The 16,871-nt window shown below is 49.1% G+C and overlaps 1 protein-coding gene and 1 long non-coding RNA gene across 3 annotated transcripts; one reads left to right on the top strand and one right to left on the bottom strand.

The window, feature by feature from the left end:
• Positions 1–5,726, top strand: LOC139598331 (uncharacterized). 2 transcript variants are annotated; one of them, XR_011681853.1, is made up of 3 exons: positions 1–1,625; positions 1,894–3,808; positions 4,201–5,726. It is a non-coding gene; the product is annotated as an uncharacterized lncRNA (long non-coding RNA). The 2 variants fall into 2 exon arrangements; XR_011681852.1 differs by having other exon boundaries at positions 1,894–5,726.
• ATP6V0C (ATPase H+ transporting V0 subunit c) lies at positions 5,570–16,713 on the bottom strand. The gene is made up of 3 exons (XM_071444595.1): positions 16,358–16,713; positions 7,460–7,643; positions 5,570–6,399 (listed from the first exon to the last, which is right to left on the bottom strand). Exons 1-3 carry the CDS (start codon positions 16,431–16,433, stop codon positions 6,195–6,197), a joined length of 465 nt encoding a protein of 154 aa, XP_071300696.1. The 5' UTR covers positions 16,434–16,713; the 3' UTR covers positions 5,570–6,194.
• Between the last annotated feature and the right edge of the window lie 158 nt (positions 16,714–16,871).

The raw sequence follows: 16,871 nt of genomic DNA, 5'->3' as shown, positions 1-16,871 counted from the left end.
GCCCCGGAGAGCCGCCATCACGAGAAGGGCGCTGCCATCTTGAGAAGGGCGGCGGCGGAAACGCTCCTCGTGAGACCCCATCCTGAACCCCCGTCATGAGATCCCATCGTGAGACTCTATCCTGAACCCTCGTCAGGAGATCCCATCGTGAGACCCCATCCTGAACCCCCGTCATGAGACCCCATCGTGAAGCCATGCTGACACCCCATCCATCGTGAGACTCCATCCGGAGATCCCCATCCTAGGGAGGGATCTCAATCTCCATTGAGGGAGGTCTCAATCTCCATTGTGAGACGTCTTGTGAGAACCCATCCTGAGACCTCCATCCCAAGATCCCCATTGTGACACCCTGGGCCCACTAGCCCCAAGGGAAGCTGACAAGACATGGTTCCACCCAAGTGATGTAGGCTCTGGTACTGCTGATGAATCTCTCCTAGGAAAGAAAAGTGATGAGGGATGTAATTGTGTATGAATGTAATATCCCTGTCTGGCCTGGAATTGGATTTTTATTAGGTTTTGAGCCATGCTTATCATTCCATGATGTCAGTGCTTATCCACGCTACAAGCTACTCCTGTTGTCAGCAGGATGCTGGGAAAGGGGCCTGAAAGAGATGGGAATGATGCTGTTTGAGGCTGGGAAAACTGTGCAGCACTGTTTTGGGAATTTGAGGCTAAGAATTGTTTCAGGCCACAGAGATGCTCCAAAAGCTGAACCCCTCTGCTCTAGAGCCAGGCTGAGAGAGCTGGGGGGGTTCACCTGAAGAAGACAAGGCTCCATGGAGCCCCTTCCAGGACCTAAAAGGGCTCCAGGAGACCTGGGGAGGAACTGTAGACAGGGGCCTGGAGGGGCAGGACAAGGGCAATGGCTTCCACTATCAGAGGGCAGGGTTAGATGGGATATTGGGATGGAATTGTTCCCTGGGAGGGTGCTGAGGCCCTGGCACAGGGTGCCCAGAGAAGCTGTGGCTGCCCCTGGATCCCTGGAAGTATTCAAGGCCAGGATTGACAGGGCTTGGAGCAACCTGGGATAGTGGAAAGTGTCCCTACCCATGGCAGGGGGTGGAACTGGATGAGCTCTAAGGTTTTCCTCATGAAATTATGCAGATCTGGGGCACCCAGCACTGTATTGCTGGGAAGGATTTTTAGCTTCATACAGGTGGAGATGAGGAGACCTCAAAATCAGAAGCTGAGAAGATGAATTCTAAAAACAGCTCTCAGCCCTGCTTATCTGTCTGTGAAGAAGAAAGGGCCCATCCAAGCTGCTAAATCGAATTTGGACGTCAGAAGGCATGTATAGCACCCAAACTGCCTGTGGCCAAAACAGGTCCCTTCCCTAGGAACACACAAGCTGACAGGGCTATGACAGTAACTTGAGCTGGCAGTGGAAGAGATGCTGAGGTAAAGGCAAATACCGACTGCAGAGATAGGAACACCCACCATAAATATCCTGCCTTTGAGCCCACCTGGAGCAGTGACAGAGCTTCACCTCAGAACCCTTCAGCCACACAGATCCTCAGGCTGCCAGTCCCAAGCCTGGATTAGAGTGCTGAGACCTCCTGTCTGCGCTGCTGGGAGAAGCAAACAGCCTGTGCCAAGCAACGGGCATCTGCTCCTGGAGGCTGCAGGTATATCATCCAGCCCAGCTTATGGCATGTTCTGCTAAAGTCTTAATCCTTTGGATGTTCTCCTTTTACTTCTCAGCATTAAATTAGCCCTGTCTTGCATCGCCAATACTGCACACTCCCTTAATAATTCCATATTCTTTCTCTCCACTGCCCCAGTAACAGGTGGAAGGAATCACAGACTGTAGTTTTGCTTGCATTTTCTTTAGCAAACGTGGGGTTTTTTTCTTCAGATTGAGTTATTTTTAATCTGGCTCAATTCCCAAATCAGGTTCACCGCCTGGCAGCAAGAGCAGTTGTACCTGCACACTTGGGAAGATCTGGGGAGCATATGGAGCAGCTGCAGGGGCGGGGCAGGGGCCAGCACTGCTGCTGCATGAGGGGCTGTTGAAATATGGCCTTGTCTTCTGATTATCACAGGCATTCACAAAGATGTGTAAGAAATTGTCCCAAGGCACACAGGAGCCATGGAGGCTGCTTAGAACAAACTGCCAGTCTCGGGAATATACATGATTTCCCAAGATTTGTCCTTAGCCTACCTCATGCAGACAGCCATTAGAAGAGGGTGGCTGAATTCACTCTCTGCCACTCAAGTCACCCTTTTCCCCTCTGCCAAAGGCAAAGGAAGAAAGCACAGCTGTAACAGCACAGACAGGGCAGTTCAAAGTGCCAGAAAAGGCTCTGGAACTTACACAGTCCCTGGTATCCCCTTGATGAATCCTGAAGAGCCAAACCTGATCCTGCGTTGAGGGCAGCTTGTCCCTCAGCAAAAGGAAAATGGGAAAGACAAGCCACCAGTCCTCCAGGAGCTGCATCCTGCCCAGCTTGTGCTCTCTCAGGTCTCAGGTCTGAGAGAGCTGTCAGGGGTCAGTAGGTACCTTGTGGGTACAGTGTGGGTGCCAAAAGCCTCGGCCCCTAAATACTATAAGGTCAAGGCAGGATTTTTCCCTGTGTACTTTTGTGTTGTGACACAAGAACCAGCTTGGCTGAAAACCACTGATAGAAGTTGCAAAGCTGTGTCTGTCAGGAGCTCACTGAAGAAAAAATAACAGCATTTATTAGCTTTAACAGGAACAAAAATGGAGAAACATTTTGGGAAAAATCCTTTGACCGTGAAACAGAAAATTCTCACTTCAGGGCAAGTGGAATTGCAAAGATGTGCTCTGGGTTTAATTTAATCATGTCAAGAGAAAAAGATAGTTAATAGCTGTAAAACTAAGGCCAGAGGTTGCAAGTCCTGTGCATCAGAGATGAGTAACTCTCACCTGAGCACAGTGATGGTTTGGACAGTACAGCCGGCTGGAAACATCAGAATGCCCTACAATCAGTATCCCGTGGCCAGCCTGGGAAGGAAACAAGGTTTACTGAGAGCTGTAGTCATTAGCTCTGCTGTTACTCTGTAATTACAAACAGCAACTTAGTTTCTGGGATCAGTCTCTCATAACAAGGTCTTTTATTTCTCCAAAGCTTTTCCTTTCCAGGTTACTACGCTTCTCTGTAAGCCAGATCTCCCCAGGAAAGCCGATCTCTGAGCAGTCAGAGATAAAAGGCTGGTACTGAAAAATGCTTCTCCAACAGCAGTGAAAACAAAAATTGCCGCCTTTGGAAAAAAAAACAACAAAAAAAAAAAAAAAAAAAAAAAAAACCAAAAAAAAAAACAAGTGTGGAAGGGTTAACAAAGAACAAGGTCAGCAGGTTCTGTGGAGGCATTGTCTGTGCTGGCAGCTCTGGCATCTGGTCCTGAACCTCCCAGAGCCTGCACTGACTGCGGATGGCCCTGTCCCTGTGGTGCTGCTGCAGAGGCCCCACTCCTCTCCTCTCCTCTCTGCAGGGCTGACTCACTGCAGTGCTCCCAGCCACGCACGGAACACAAAAGCACCATGGCTATGCCGGCACAGCCACCCCCTTTCCCCTCCTCCAAACCAACCACTGAGTCAATCCCTGCCAGCTGGGATTGCCCTCTGATCTGCCATGCTCCTGGCAGTAAAAGAATTTCAAAAACCCCAAAGGTCCCTCATCTTCTTAATGCCGCGAGTCACTTGAGAAATGTGCTGATGCAATAGTACCAGAAAAGGACTGGAAATCGGAGTTTTCAGTTGGGAGTCATCACAGAGGATTCAGAGCGTCACATGTCATGGCTGAGGCACTACAGACTAATGTTAATCTGACTCTTGGTGTATTTGCAGGTACTTGGCACAAAGCGATCCTTCCCCAATTCATGCTCACCCCAGCTCTGTTCTTCTTGCATGGGTATATTAATGACTAAGGTTTCAGTTCTAAGGCATGAAGCAAAATGCCATTGGAAAGGATTTTCCCTGCACTGGTTCTGGTCCTATTAACTGCCTCTGCATGATGTCACCAACTTACAAGGGACCTTAAGGTACCTTAGAACTGGGGGCCTTTCAATTGCTTATTGCTTTTGGAGATGAGAGCACTTGCCTGCTCTCTTAAATACAAGACTGGCAGTAGGGTCCCCTTACAGAAGCTAGAACCAAATGTTAAGCATATTTGCAACCGCAGACAGGGCCCTCTCCTATCCTTTCACACAATTTGACTTGCCAAATTCAATTCCTCTCAGCAGAACTGCAAGCTGGATGCAGCATCCTCTCCAGAGCCTGGGATTGGGATTCACCCCTCAGCTGCAAGATGTCACACTGCACCAGGAAAGCCCCCTCTGCAGTCAGTGAGAGACAATTAAACTACAGATTCCATAAACATTTATGACCCCCTGGGGAAAGCCTAATTCAGAGGTTTAGTCTACTTTTGCTGATGAAAGGAATGATTGAAACCATTCAGATCGGGAATTTCTCCTTCTACCAGCCACTGCTTCAGCAGGCATGCAGGATTTTCCTTCAGTCAGCTTACACCTTTGTACAGCCCCACCACCATCGCACACTGCCACAAAGCAAAGCACTGTCCAAGCAAAACCAGCCCACTGAGAGGTGACTGCACAGAGATCAGTGTTCTAGCAAACAGCAAAAAATAAGCCCATTCTTTGTTAATAATTATTGCTGACCCTGATGGGCCAACCAGCTCATAGCTATAGTCTCCTGAACGCGCAGAAGGTGCACACAGTGGCACCAGGCCTGGGCTGGGCACCACCCTTGCCAGGTTAGAAGCTCCGAACAGCTTCAGTGAATTCCTTATGTTCTGGCCACAGCTCTTCACAGTACTTGCACCACTCACTGGACAGGTACCTTGGTGAAACACACATATGTATTTTCATTCCCAACCACGTGAAACATCCCTCCAAATACATCAGCCCGGTTTGATGACAACGGCACTGCTAGTACCAAGGTGTCTGAGTAGTAACATTTTGGCTTTACCACTGAAAAGGTCCAACACTATTTCCCATATAAGCTTAGCAGTACTTAGCAGGCCAGAGGAAGATGCTCCAGGCACTCAGCAGCTGCAGCACCAGAATCTCCCAGCTCAAATGGTCCTGTGATTTATAAGATAAAAATACAAATTCTTGACTGAAGCCATTTTGTTGATGAGACTATTGTTGAGGTACTTCAGAAGCAATTACTATTCACAGTACAGCTTCCAAGCAGCTCAGCTTCTGCAGGGGCAGCACAAGGACAGGCTGCTTGTTTCCTGACAAGGCAGCTCCTCTACTGGTCACAGGCTGCAGCCTGCACCCTCTCTCCCTGGCCCTTGGCGCAGGCTGCAGCTCCCTGACCCCTGGTTACAGAGCACCACACCGAGCCAGGTGTGATCAGGGTGAGCACAGCCCTGCATCCCTGCTCACCACAAATATGGCCCATGGCAGCAGCTGGGAACCACACTGCCACAGCCCAGGAGAAAGGGAAAGCTGTGGCAGAGCTGGCAGCATCATTGGCATGCTGCCCAGTCACTTCAGGAACCTGCCTGCCTCAAGAAACCTCACCCACTTCCCAAAGGAGCAGCAACAGCTGGAAATCAGAGCCAGGGACTCATTACAGCAATGTAGTGAGGAAGTTTTATTTGGAAACATGGTAGAAGTTTGTAACCCAACACTGGGTGCACGACTGATGCCGGAGCATACGCAGTTACTATTGAAACACGGGAGTGTTTCGGACAATTGCTGTAATAAAACACAAAATTCTCATACTCCAATACCAGGACACTACAGCAATCTTTAGAATCAAAATTACATCCAAGGAATTCTCTGCACTTACAATTTACCCCACAGTGTAATCTACCTATATATAAGATTAATATATATAGCATGGGAAATTGAAAATCCTTGCTCCATAGATGTATGAACATGTCAAGTCTTTTATAAATAAACATCCAGTGAAGAGAAAAAATTACATTTCTAGTTCATATTTATACATAAAATACTAACAGCAATGGGTGGAAAATTGCACACGGGCCACCCCAAGCCATGCAGCAGGCCTGGAGCAACCCATCCAAGTTAATATTGAAGTACACACAGGACAGACGAGTCACTAACATATATTGCGCATTTACAAGAGATCAACTACCAAATTGGGACAACTGTACACATTGGAGAAACCATTTTCATTCTGGAGCTTTTTTTTTGTTAAACGTAGATTTGTTACATCTCTTTACATCATACTGCAACATTTACTTCGTGGAGAGGATAAGGGCAACAATGAGGCCATAGAGACCCAAGACTTCAGCAAAGATCAAAATGAGGATCATCCCCACAAATAACCTGGGCTGCTGTGCTGTGCCCCGGACACCTGCATCGCCCACGATACCAATGGCAAAGCCAGCAGCCAGACCGCTGAGACCCACGCTCAAGCCAGCACCCAGCTGAAGGAAGCTCCTGTGGGACAGAGATGGAAGAATTTCAGTGGCAAGGAACAAGACACCCAGTCTTAAGCCCCTAACTCTCTCAACAAGCCCAATGAGTCTCAAAGCAATGCTTACTGACACTCCTAACTCTGATACTTAAAAAGATAAGCAGCAGTGAAGGATCTTCACCTGATGTGAACATCGTGGCTCATACACAAAACTGAGTTACTGGGTTCATCTGGCCACCAGCAGGCTCAGTATGCTGTCAGAATAGCACTTGCAGCAATGCCTGTTCCACAGTACTTTGCAGCCTGTTAGTAGCTGCTCATCTCCAACCTTCAGCCACAGCACATTTAGGTGTCTTGCACAACAGAAGCTGGGCAGGAATGGTCTGGTTTTCCAAGGAGAGCATCCTGTGGAGCAGTCCCTATCAGTGTCTGCTCACCTGGTAATTGCAAAGGACTATTTGTATCTGCTGTTTTAGACCATGTCTTGTTAGGCCAAGCACACTGCTCATAGGTACAGCCTCTACAGCAACACAGCAGGATTGTTTGTCACTTCAGCAGCATTGTTTAATTCCAAGAGGGCTCAATCACACCAGTTCCAGCTGTTTTCAGAAGCCAAGAGCAGACTAAGTTTCAGACTGTAGCTGCTAGAGGCCTGATGTATAGCTCAAGGATTGACTTACCACAGCAAAAGCAATATTAATTATTTACTTGCATCTCCCAGGCAACAGCAGATCTATTTAGACAGTTTTGGAAACACCTGTGCATCCAGGTCTGGAGTCTGGCATCATGACACAAGCTTTGCCTCCTCTCCCAGTGCTGCCTGTACATGGCTTCTTTCAAGCCACAGCCCCACCACATGAGCAGTGGGATGCCCAATTGATCTGTGACAGCCAGTACAGCCAACTCCACTGGGGCTGAGGCATCTGACAGGACAGCTGGAATCCAGCCCATGCTCCAAAGCCTAGCCAAGCACATTTAGCACTGCCAGCCCTTCCAGGGGCCTTGAGCCAAAACCACCCCCACAGAGAGCATCAAACAGTGACAGGACAGTCTGAAACAGAACTGCCAGATGCAGCAACTTACTTGAATAGCGTGATTTCAGGCGAGAGGGCATTGGCAATGAGCACTGCCACTACAAGGCCGTAGATCGCTATAATACCCGCCATGACCACAGGGATGATGGACTTCATGATCAGCTCAGGCCTCATGACAGACATGGCTGCAATACCTGTGCCACTCTTTGCTGTTCCATATGCAGCTCCCAAGGCTGGAAGAGAAAAAAAATGCATTACACATATCCCCAAATACCATTTCTTTCACTAGGCTGCAGTTAGAACAGCTAAGTCAGCACAAGGAAGGATTGTGAAAAACTAACACAGTCACATGACAGCCAGGAATACTCCCTTAAAGGATGAGGAAGTGACCTACCCAGAGTCCTACTCCAAAAATGAATAAGAAGTGCTGTTCAAACACAACCGATAGCAGAACATCTTCCCAGTGCAGCTTCACAGCAGGCACACCCCCAGCAGCCATCCATGCCCCTCCTTAGGAGCCAAAATCCAAAGTCCCAAGGGGAACTCCAGTGTTTGTGTCCTCCCAGGGTCCACACTACAAGGCTCAACAAAGCACATCTGTTTACCCCAGCAGAACACAGCTGAGAGCTGGGCCACCTGAACTGAGTTCAGCTGCACAGATCTCCTTTGTGGGGCCCGTTCTCCCACAAAACCCATTTGCCTATGCTTTGGCCCTGGAGTTAAATGTGCCATTGCAGCTTTATCACCGAGATAGAAATCAACTCAAATATTACTGCTCCATGTCATTCATTGGAGAAAGGTTCTGGCACATGGAGAGTGTGACCTCACCTATGAAGGATTCTGGTCTGAACACTTGTCAATCCAGCCACTGGAACCACAAAGAAGAGTTTTGCTTGTAGTTTATAGAGGACCACAACCACCTTACACCTAAGGTTTACTCATCATCTCTGTCAACACTTGAGCATGCAGAGACCTGCACAGGATGATGGGTTTATCACCTGTACCCGAGACCTGCTGGAAGAGTCCAAAGCACTATCCCTAAGTAACTTCTGCCTTGAAAACTTCCTCAAATATATTGTTCTTTGATTCTGCAGTACCTGAAAAGACATCATTCCTTTCAGCCTTACTGGGGAGTACTCTGGAACTCCACAGCTTCCTACTGTATTCACCATCACCCAGAGATGATATGCATGTCAACTGCCAGCCAGGAATAAGCCCCTGAAGCAGCAGAGACAGGCATATGGAAGGGCAGGCAGTCTCTTTTTCTGACACCATCAAGATCATCCTCAGAGGTCAATCCTCTTTGGCAAGAAAATGTTCTTGCATCTGTTCTAAAACGCTGCTGGAGTATACTTAAACTGTGGGCATTTAAAGTCTTTGTACTGTTCTGAGACCTAATAGTTACTCTGCTCCACCCAGAGAAAACGAAGGTTTCTCCAAGGGAGACCTGCTTGTTCCACAAAGATGTGTCACTGCCTTACACCAGTATCAAAGCGTGAGATTGTGCACCTTGTCCTGAAGAGTAGCTGGGAGGTATTTGGATACATGCTTCCCTGCTTCTCACTCAGCACTCCCATAAAGCCCCTATTTAGAGTAGTCATCCTCCTGGCTTGCCACTAGAACCCCACACCATTCATACAAGCAGCACCGCTGCACTAACACAAGGTTCATTCTCAGAAGGAAGTTCAGTTTTAGTTATAAAAACCTGAAGGGAAAGTCTCATTAACTACCAATTTGTTCTGTGCTAGCAAAGCTCTTGAACCTTGACTGGCACCAAGTGATATAAAGGGCTATTTTGGGCTACTCGGAACTAGAACCCAACTTAGGAAGCTTGAGCCAGGAGCAACTTCTAGCTGCAAATATAAGATGAACCCGGAAATGAGCACATGGACTTAATCAGCCATTTCAGTGATGGCTCTGTTTAGGGTCTAGCCCTTAGGAACTCAAGAAAGAAATCACTGACTTGAACTAGGAAACCTTTTTGTTGACAAAGCACCTTCTAAGAGCAGGAACTAAGCCTGAATCCTGGTTCCACTGTCTACTCTGGGTATAGAATTTAGCAGAAACCACTTCTCCTGTCTACAGTCTTTTACAAACCTCTCAAAAAAATGCAGAGGCTTATGAGGGAAGTTCACTATTTAAAGTTTTATCAGTCATCACTTCCTCCAAAAGCATGAAGCCTACTTGAGGGTGTCCCAATTAATGTAGTGATGGATTAGAGAAGGTGATTTTGTAACCCCACTTACAAGAAAGTCAGCTTGCTCAAGCTTTTGTGGAGGGGCAGTGCAGCATGAGTTTGTCAGTTCCCAGTTAAAATCCCAGAAGAGGCCAGATCTTATGCCTTGAACTTATTTTAGATACAGTTTGAAAGAAAGCCTATGGTTTACCAGTCTTCACATGACAGTCTTAGATGTCACTGAAACTCTACTGAACTCCCACTGGTGGCCACACAGAGCTTCAGAGCTTGGAACATCTGCTCCCAAGGAAGCCTTTACCACCACCCCAATCAAGAGACATCTCCAGCACCTTACAAGGCAGCTTTACTAGTCTGGCAAGTAGTCCTTGCATCTTTGACATTATCTCAATATTACAGGGAAGGTGGCAAAGACAATACCTGCTTCCCACCATGCCGCTAAGTGGCACAGCCACTCAGTTTTGGGCTATGGACACCCTGGACAATGTTCCTTCACCTCTACCTTGCAGCAGCTCCAAACAACTGAAGCACATATACTCATATGCTACATTTAAATATCCCTGATCGATTGGAAGGATGTGTTTTCCAAAATCCTGCTAAACAGAGTTTCAGGAGAGCTCTGTGGCAGACACTGGAAATGGGGCAAGAGCTGTACCTCTCCTACACACCAGGACTCTGGGTTTCTGTGTCAGCTCATCCAGCTCCCTCACCTCTAACATACAGGCCAAGCAAGCTCCAAACACTACCTTTAAAGAGGTAGACCTGCCAAAACATTTACCTGGCAGGTCAAAAAGCACTTCACCTATCTAGTTCACCAGAGACAGAATCCATGCTGGTCTCTAACCAGGAATTGTGCCATTTAGAAGTTCAATGATGTTACAATACAGAGAAGTTGCAATGCACATCACTCAAGACCACATACTCCCAGTAATCCTGTTTCAAAGGTTAACCCCCTTGTGAAATACCTGATTTACTCCTTGAATTCACAGCCCAGAGTTGATTTATGTACTGCTCCTGGGGGCAAAATGCCCTCCCCTCTGGGCTGAGGATATACTGCCTGGCACCTCACTATATCTGTCCCTTTAAAAGTGATAGCAGAGGGGGTGGGGCTGTGCAGCTCCAGGATCAAGTATAAACTAGACAAACACTTGCCAGATAGGCTGTAGTGTCAAAGACTGAAGACTGGTCGTGTTCTTGCCACTGCCACAGCTTTCCACAGGGCTCCGCCAGCATTTTGCTCTTCAGATCAAGGGCAGTCCCTACATCAGAACCAACCTTTTCCAGCTCCAGCAAGTGACTGTGCTCAGTCAGGTCACACACCAAGAAGAGTAACCTTGCAATTAAATCAGATGCAAGTCACTCCCTTGATACAGAAAGAGGCTGTGAGGAGCCTTCCAAGTCAGGAGATCTAGTAGCACAGATCCAGTTTCACCAGTTGATATATTCACACAGGCTCAGCCCAAAAACAGGCTCAGAACCAGCCACATACACTCCAGCAGCGTTTGGTCCATTCAAAAACAGGGATTCCTCCCACGTCCCACCATGGTGAAGCAGATTTCCACACTGCATGTGAGAGATTTGCAGAGCACTAACATGCAGAACTTGCCTGCACAAGAAGTGAGCTAGTAATAAAAGCCAGCTTTCCAATTAGGATACCACTGGTTACTATCACAGCAAGCATGAAGGACCATTTGGGATGAGCACTTACATTTGGAGCCTTTTAAAACTAATCATTATCAACTGGGCTGCCTCTGCAGTAGGCAGGCTTCCCTGGGAGCAGACAGGCACCAATTCACCAATATCTATTTATCCCTGAGCAGGCTGTTCTTAAAAGGCTGGAGAAATGTTCGAGGTGACATCTAGGTGAAGTACAGTCCTTGCTTTGCCATACCAGAAACCTGGACACTTCCAAAGAAACAGGCTGCTTCCCACAGGTTGGCCCTGCCCCCTCCCACCCCACCACATTCAACAGCTCCACCTCAAGTTACAGTAATGGATACTTTTGGAAAAAGCCTGCTGCTCTGCCCAGGTGCAGCTGCACAGAACAGACAAGCTTCCTTAGGGGAACTGTACTGGAGCCTATGCAAATTCTCATCACACTGGCTGAAGCCTGTTCCCCAATGAAAACCCGAGGAGTAAACAGTGAAGCTGCTCTACAGGAAGCTGTAAGCTCTGAACCCTGTAGTGAGTCACCTGTTTCAGGAGTAGGGATAACTTTTTGTTCTTCCATAATGTAATGAAAGGCAGCTAACAGTGTCAGCTTACAGCATTATCAAAAATTCTCCAAGACTGGCAGGCCTTTTAGTCTTGGGTCAATACATCTGAGAACTTAAAAAAACACCAGCTCCTTTAGACATTGGTGTAATAGCAGCAGTTCAAGGAAAATAAAGGATCTGCCAGCCAACTGTCCATGAACTGCTTCAACTGGCACTCTGGATTGTCTGACACAGCACACAGAGCTCTTTGATTTTTTAAATATGGTAAAGCACTTATGCCATGGAGCACAGGCTTGTCCTCCTGCAAGCAGCAAAGTCCATCCAGACACTTGTTACATATCTTTATCATCAAAGAGGCTCCCTCACAACACCTTAAAGACGACCCATTTCACAAACCAGGTGATCAGTGTATTCCAGGTACTGACTGGCAGAGCAGTGTGTTATACCACTTAGCAAGACCCCTTCCTAACCAGCAGGTCTCAGAGGAGCTTAACACTCAGCAGCACCCACAGCTCTGCTGCCCCATTGCTGTGGCATGGGACAGCCCCTGCCTGCACCCAGCAGACACTCCTGTGGCCACAGCAGCCTGACCGAAAGCCTCAGGCTCATAGGATTCACAGTCTGAAGGAAGTGAGTGCAGCCAGTTACACTCACTGAAGAAGCACACAGTGCTGTAAACCATTGCTTCAAGGAGTACCCAACAGCCTGGTCAGGTTGGGATGTTGTTCACTTTGCAACATCTGTGTAAAACCAGTCATGTTCTGGAGATGGAAGAGGCCAGTTCTAGGAAGAAAAAAAGCTGACCAAGAGGTCCTGAGGCAGCTGTTCCCACCACAGGGAAAACACCTGCAGGCTGTGTAGTGACTCCAGGGTGACACAGATCGGATCCATCAGGAAGCCTAAGTACAAACTGCAGCATAACTGCTTAAGTCATGTTCCGCAGAGCCAATGGTTCATAATGATGATCCATCTCATTCTCAGATGTTCCCAAGATTGGCATTTACTGAGAGGAAACGATGCCCTTGTTGAGACGCCTTCCCTCATTCTCAAGCTGCAGAAACATCGCCTACCTCACTTCTGTTACAGCACTTAGGTCTTAGCCATCCACTACTTTACCTGCTGCAAAGGACAAAAGCTTAAGCTAATCTCTATTGCAGGCAGTCTGGTAGTTCACACACCTGCCCACATCACAAGCACCCTCATTTGAAGCAGAAAATTACCTTGAGCTGCACTCCACCATCTTATTTTTACCTGCAAGCGGCTCTCCTGTTCCAGCTCCCCACCTCTCAGACAGTGTTTTGGGAAGCACAGGTGCCATTTGCCTTTGAGGATGCAAGCTGTTTATAGTCATGATGCCTTCCACAATCAGACTGTGCAGGGCTGTCAGCTGCACCAAACTACATGTTCTGAGCCAGCTAATTCACCATGGAGGTCCCTTAAAAGCCAACCAACTGCTATGAGATCTAAAGCCCTAGTTTAAAACAAAAGTACTATTTCACTGCAGCAAAAATTAGAAGACACTAAATTAGGATTAATTTAACACTGGTGGCTAAAGTTCTCTTCATGAAGAATCTTCCAGCTGCTTGGCAGTACAGCAGGTATTGAAGGCACTGAATGCCCAGCTGGAGTTCAGGCCTAAGGACAACTCCTCTCACCATGGAGGGCACAGTGGGCACACTTGTGACAGCTTTGCACAGAGCACCAGCACACACAGAACCAGACAGGTCTGCCCAGCACCACACTTGTCCATTCTGGTGTGCTCAAATCACATGAAAAAGCTACAATAATTTAATCACTCAACAGCACCTGACCCACCACATTTCACACATGGGAAATAAGGAACTGCAGCAATGAGAACAAGTTGTAATCTGCAAATAACCAGACAGGCTCAAAGATGGCCAAGGTCACAGCAGCCTGCTCTTGTCTCTTGCTGACCAGAACAAGTTCTGCTATCTATTTACCATCAGCAAGTAGTGCTCACATAGCACATAGGACTGCTCCAAGTCGCTTGTTTTCACATCAAGCTAGCCTGGACAGTATAGAACCTGAACATGTTTACTAGAAACATATCTTGGAACTACAAGCTCCACAAGAATGTGATCTTTAGCTATAGCATGAGTCAGACATGATTCACTGCACTAATTAACACGGATCCAGGAAAATTTTAGACTTTTAACTGCTTGTCCAGATTTAGCTCCTTACTTCAAAATCAGGGGTTTTTTTAACAACTACCATCAGAACATGCTGTGATGCAACATGCCTGTTACAAAAGCTACATAACACTGCAAGTTTTAGTTTATCCTCTGTTGACACCTCTGCCATATTGCCTTAAAAATACAAACTGCTTCACTGAACAGCCACATCTAAGAAATAATTTCCTATCAGCACTATCTATAACCTGTTGTCCAGCACCTGAACACATCACTGGCCCTGGCAAGAGTACCTGCATGGCTCAGACCTGCTGGTATTACAGCATCATTAAGGTCAGGATAGACCTCTGAACTCATTGAATCCAGGACTGGTGTTTTTTTAAGTTCTCAGATGTATTGACTAGACAGATTCTGCATCAAGGACCTCTCACAAAACAGCTGCAATGCAACAGACACCAAACCTTCATCAATACAGCTTATGCACTGACTTTGCATTCTCCTACTCAAACCTTCCTTCCCCTTGCAATCCCACAGCACCATGCTGTCATGCTGCAGCTTCTAGGAAAGGCTTCTCTGCTGGTTCAGACACGCCAGCACCACTCCAAACTCCTGTTAAAGAGCTGACTCAAGTTTGCATCCCTCACTGATGTTTCAGCTGAGGCACGCTCACACATCACAAGCATGGTGTCTAAAGCCATACAGCCATACATGTTCTTCTGCTTCCAAAATCCATTCTGCAAGAGGAAATCAGCAACTCCTTCCTTGGAAGGAAAGCTCAGTATTTAGGACCATTTTGCAAAATGCAGTGAACCATTGACTATTTTTTCCCAACAAGTAACTAAGTCTTAGTTTCTTCCTCCATTATCTTCAGTAGCCAATAGGCAAGTAGGTCAGCAGTCCCAACTCTGGCTACTACGGCATTTCAACCGTTGAGTTTCAAGAAAATTTTTACCTGTCAAGTGTGAGTACAATGTCTGAAATCCAAGGTGGCAGGCCACTGACTGCCCTCAGCATGAACATCTGCATCCCACCACCATGTACAAACTAAGCAAGACTAAACACACCTAACCAAGCTTTTGTTTTATCAAAAATTTAAGTCACAAACATGGCTGGTGTGGAACCAGTCCATGGTGCCCACACCAGCATGGCTAGACAGCTTCCTCTCAAGCACTAATTTTAACTTACTGTCCACTTGACTCTTTGCATGATTTCATCTCCCACACGCATCAATCAAGAGCAGCTTCCCAAAAATCCATCCTGCAGACCCAGCCACCATCCCAGAGGCCATATTAACACAATGAGATCCCAAGCACCTCAACAGCACTTACGCAGCTTGAGCTACGACCAATTCAGGACTAGAAGGGAGCCAAAGACCAGTAAGTATGTTCACGTCTGTGGAGACATGGGCTAAGCCTTCAGGAAGGAAAGCCAGATTGGTTCCTAATTGTTTTATTCCCAATTACTGTGATACCTGCATTTGGGAAAAAAAGAGCTGAAGCCTTCCCCATGTTAGATCCAAAAGGGAACAGCAGGTCTGCACCCACCAAAGACCAGTAAACCCTGTGCAGGAACAGCAGTCACCTTCTGTAGGTTTAACAAGGCTCTGAGAGACAATGCATTAAAGGATGGTATTTCTGGTGTAAACCAGCATTTATGGTCCCTACATCTGTGCTCCTTCAGTGGGAAGAGCAGTGCCGCAGGATGACCCAATTTACACCGCACTGAGCTCGCTGCCTGGAGACGCAGAGGGAGGGCCATGGAGCAGGGCTTCCCCCGTGCCCTGCCATCCCCGTTCCACGGGGTAGCTCAGGAGCCCGTCCATCGCCCGCAAAGGCATTAACGTCTCTAAGGCGACTTGCCCGCCAAACGACCGCACATTTATGTTTAATCTCGTTAAAAACCGGTCTTGCGTTATCCGGGGAATGGCTTAGACACCACGTCCGATTCACAGTGGGAGAAGCGCCGCCGCCGCGGAGGCCAGTGGAGGCAGAGCCGGGGGACTCCGCGGGCAGCCGGCGCCGGTGTACGACCCCCCACCAGCACCGCGTCCGCAGCCCCGGGGGGACCCCGGCCCGCGGCTGCCCGGAGGAAGAGGGGGTGGGGGGGATGGCCCGGGCGGCACCGCCGCAGTCACGTGGCCTCGGGGGCTCCGCCGGCGGTGACGTCACCGGCACGGACCCTGCGCTGCCCCCGAGAGCCCGGATGGAACGGGGGAGAGGGTGGGGGGGGGGGGGGGGGGGGCGCCCCCAAGAATCCCAGCCCCTGCCGGCGAGGGCGCCTCGCCGGGGCAGGGGAGTGACGGGGAAAAAGAAGCCGCTTCCCCCACACCGTGCTCCCCCTCCTCCCCACCCTCCCCCCGGCCCCTCCCGTTGCCGGTCGGTGCTCACCGCTGAAGACCATGGCGGCCGAAGCGCCCATCACGGCGAAGAAGGAGGCGTACTCGGGGCTTGCGCCGGAGGACATGGCTGCGCGAGCTGGGCCGGGCCGAGGCGCCGCTAGAGTCGGAGCGCGAGAGGGCGGGGGAAAGGCGGAAAGCTCCGCCGCGGCGCCGGTCCTCGGCGGGCAATGCTCGGCCACAAAATGGCGGGGGAGCGGGCGGGGCAGAGGGAGCCGGGGTGGGGGCGCAGGACGGGCGGCGGCGGGGCCCAGGGCGCGGAAGCTCCGTCCCGGCGGGAGTGGCAGCGGCGCGCGCGCTGCGCCCTAAATACGGCCTCCGCAGGACAAAATGGCGGCGGCCCGCCCGTCACGTGATCGCACACACCGCCCCCGCCCGCCCCGCCCTCGGCGCACACCACGCGCGCGGCAGGGGGGACGCCCGCTCACGCGCTCCTCACTCCTTCTCCCCGCGCCCCGATCCCGGTTCCGCGGCGCGGCCGCCGGCGAGGTCAGCGGCATCCGGGC

The sequence above is a fragment of the Agelaius tricolor genome, unplaced genomic scaffold, assembly GCF_023055355.1.
Source record: "Agelaius tricolor isolate 1412-34295 unplaced genomic scaffold, bAgeTri1.0.p SCAF_19, whole genome shotgun sequence".
NCBI lineage: Eukaryota > Metazoa > Chordata > Aves > Passeriformes > Icteridae > Agelaius > Agelaius tricolor.
This window is presented reverse-complemented; position numbering and strand designations above follow the sequence as displayed.

Excerpts from the sequence above, each read along its gene's own strand:
- ATP6V0C (XM_071444595.1), bottom strand. The coding sequence starts at position 16,433 with ATGTCCTCCGGCGCAAGCCCCGAGTACGCCTCCTTCTTCGCCGTGATG. Across the intron at positions 7,644-16,357 it reads GGCCGCCATGGTCTTCAGCG|CCTTGGGAGCTGCATATGGA; the intron begins GTGAGCACCGAC and ends TTTCTCTTCCAG. Across the intron at positions 6,400-7,459 it reads CCTGAAATCACGCTATTCAA|GAGCTTCCTTCAGCTGGGTG; the intron begins GTAAGTTGCTGC and ends TCTGTCCCACAG.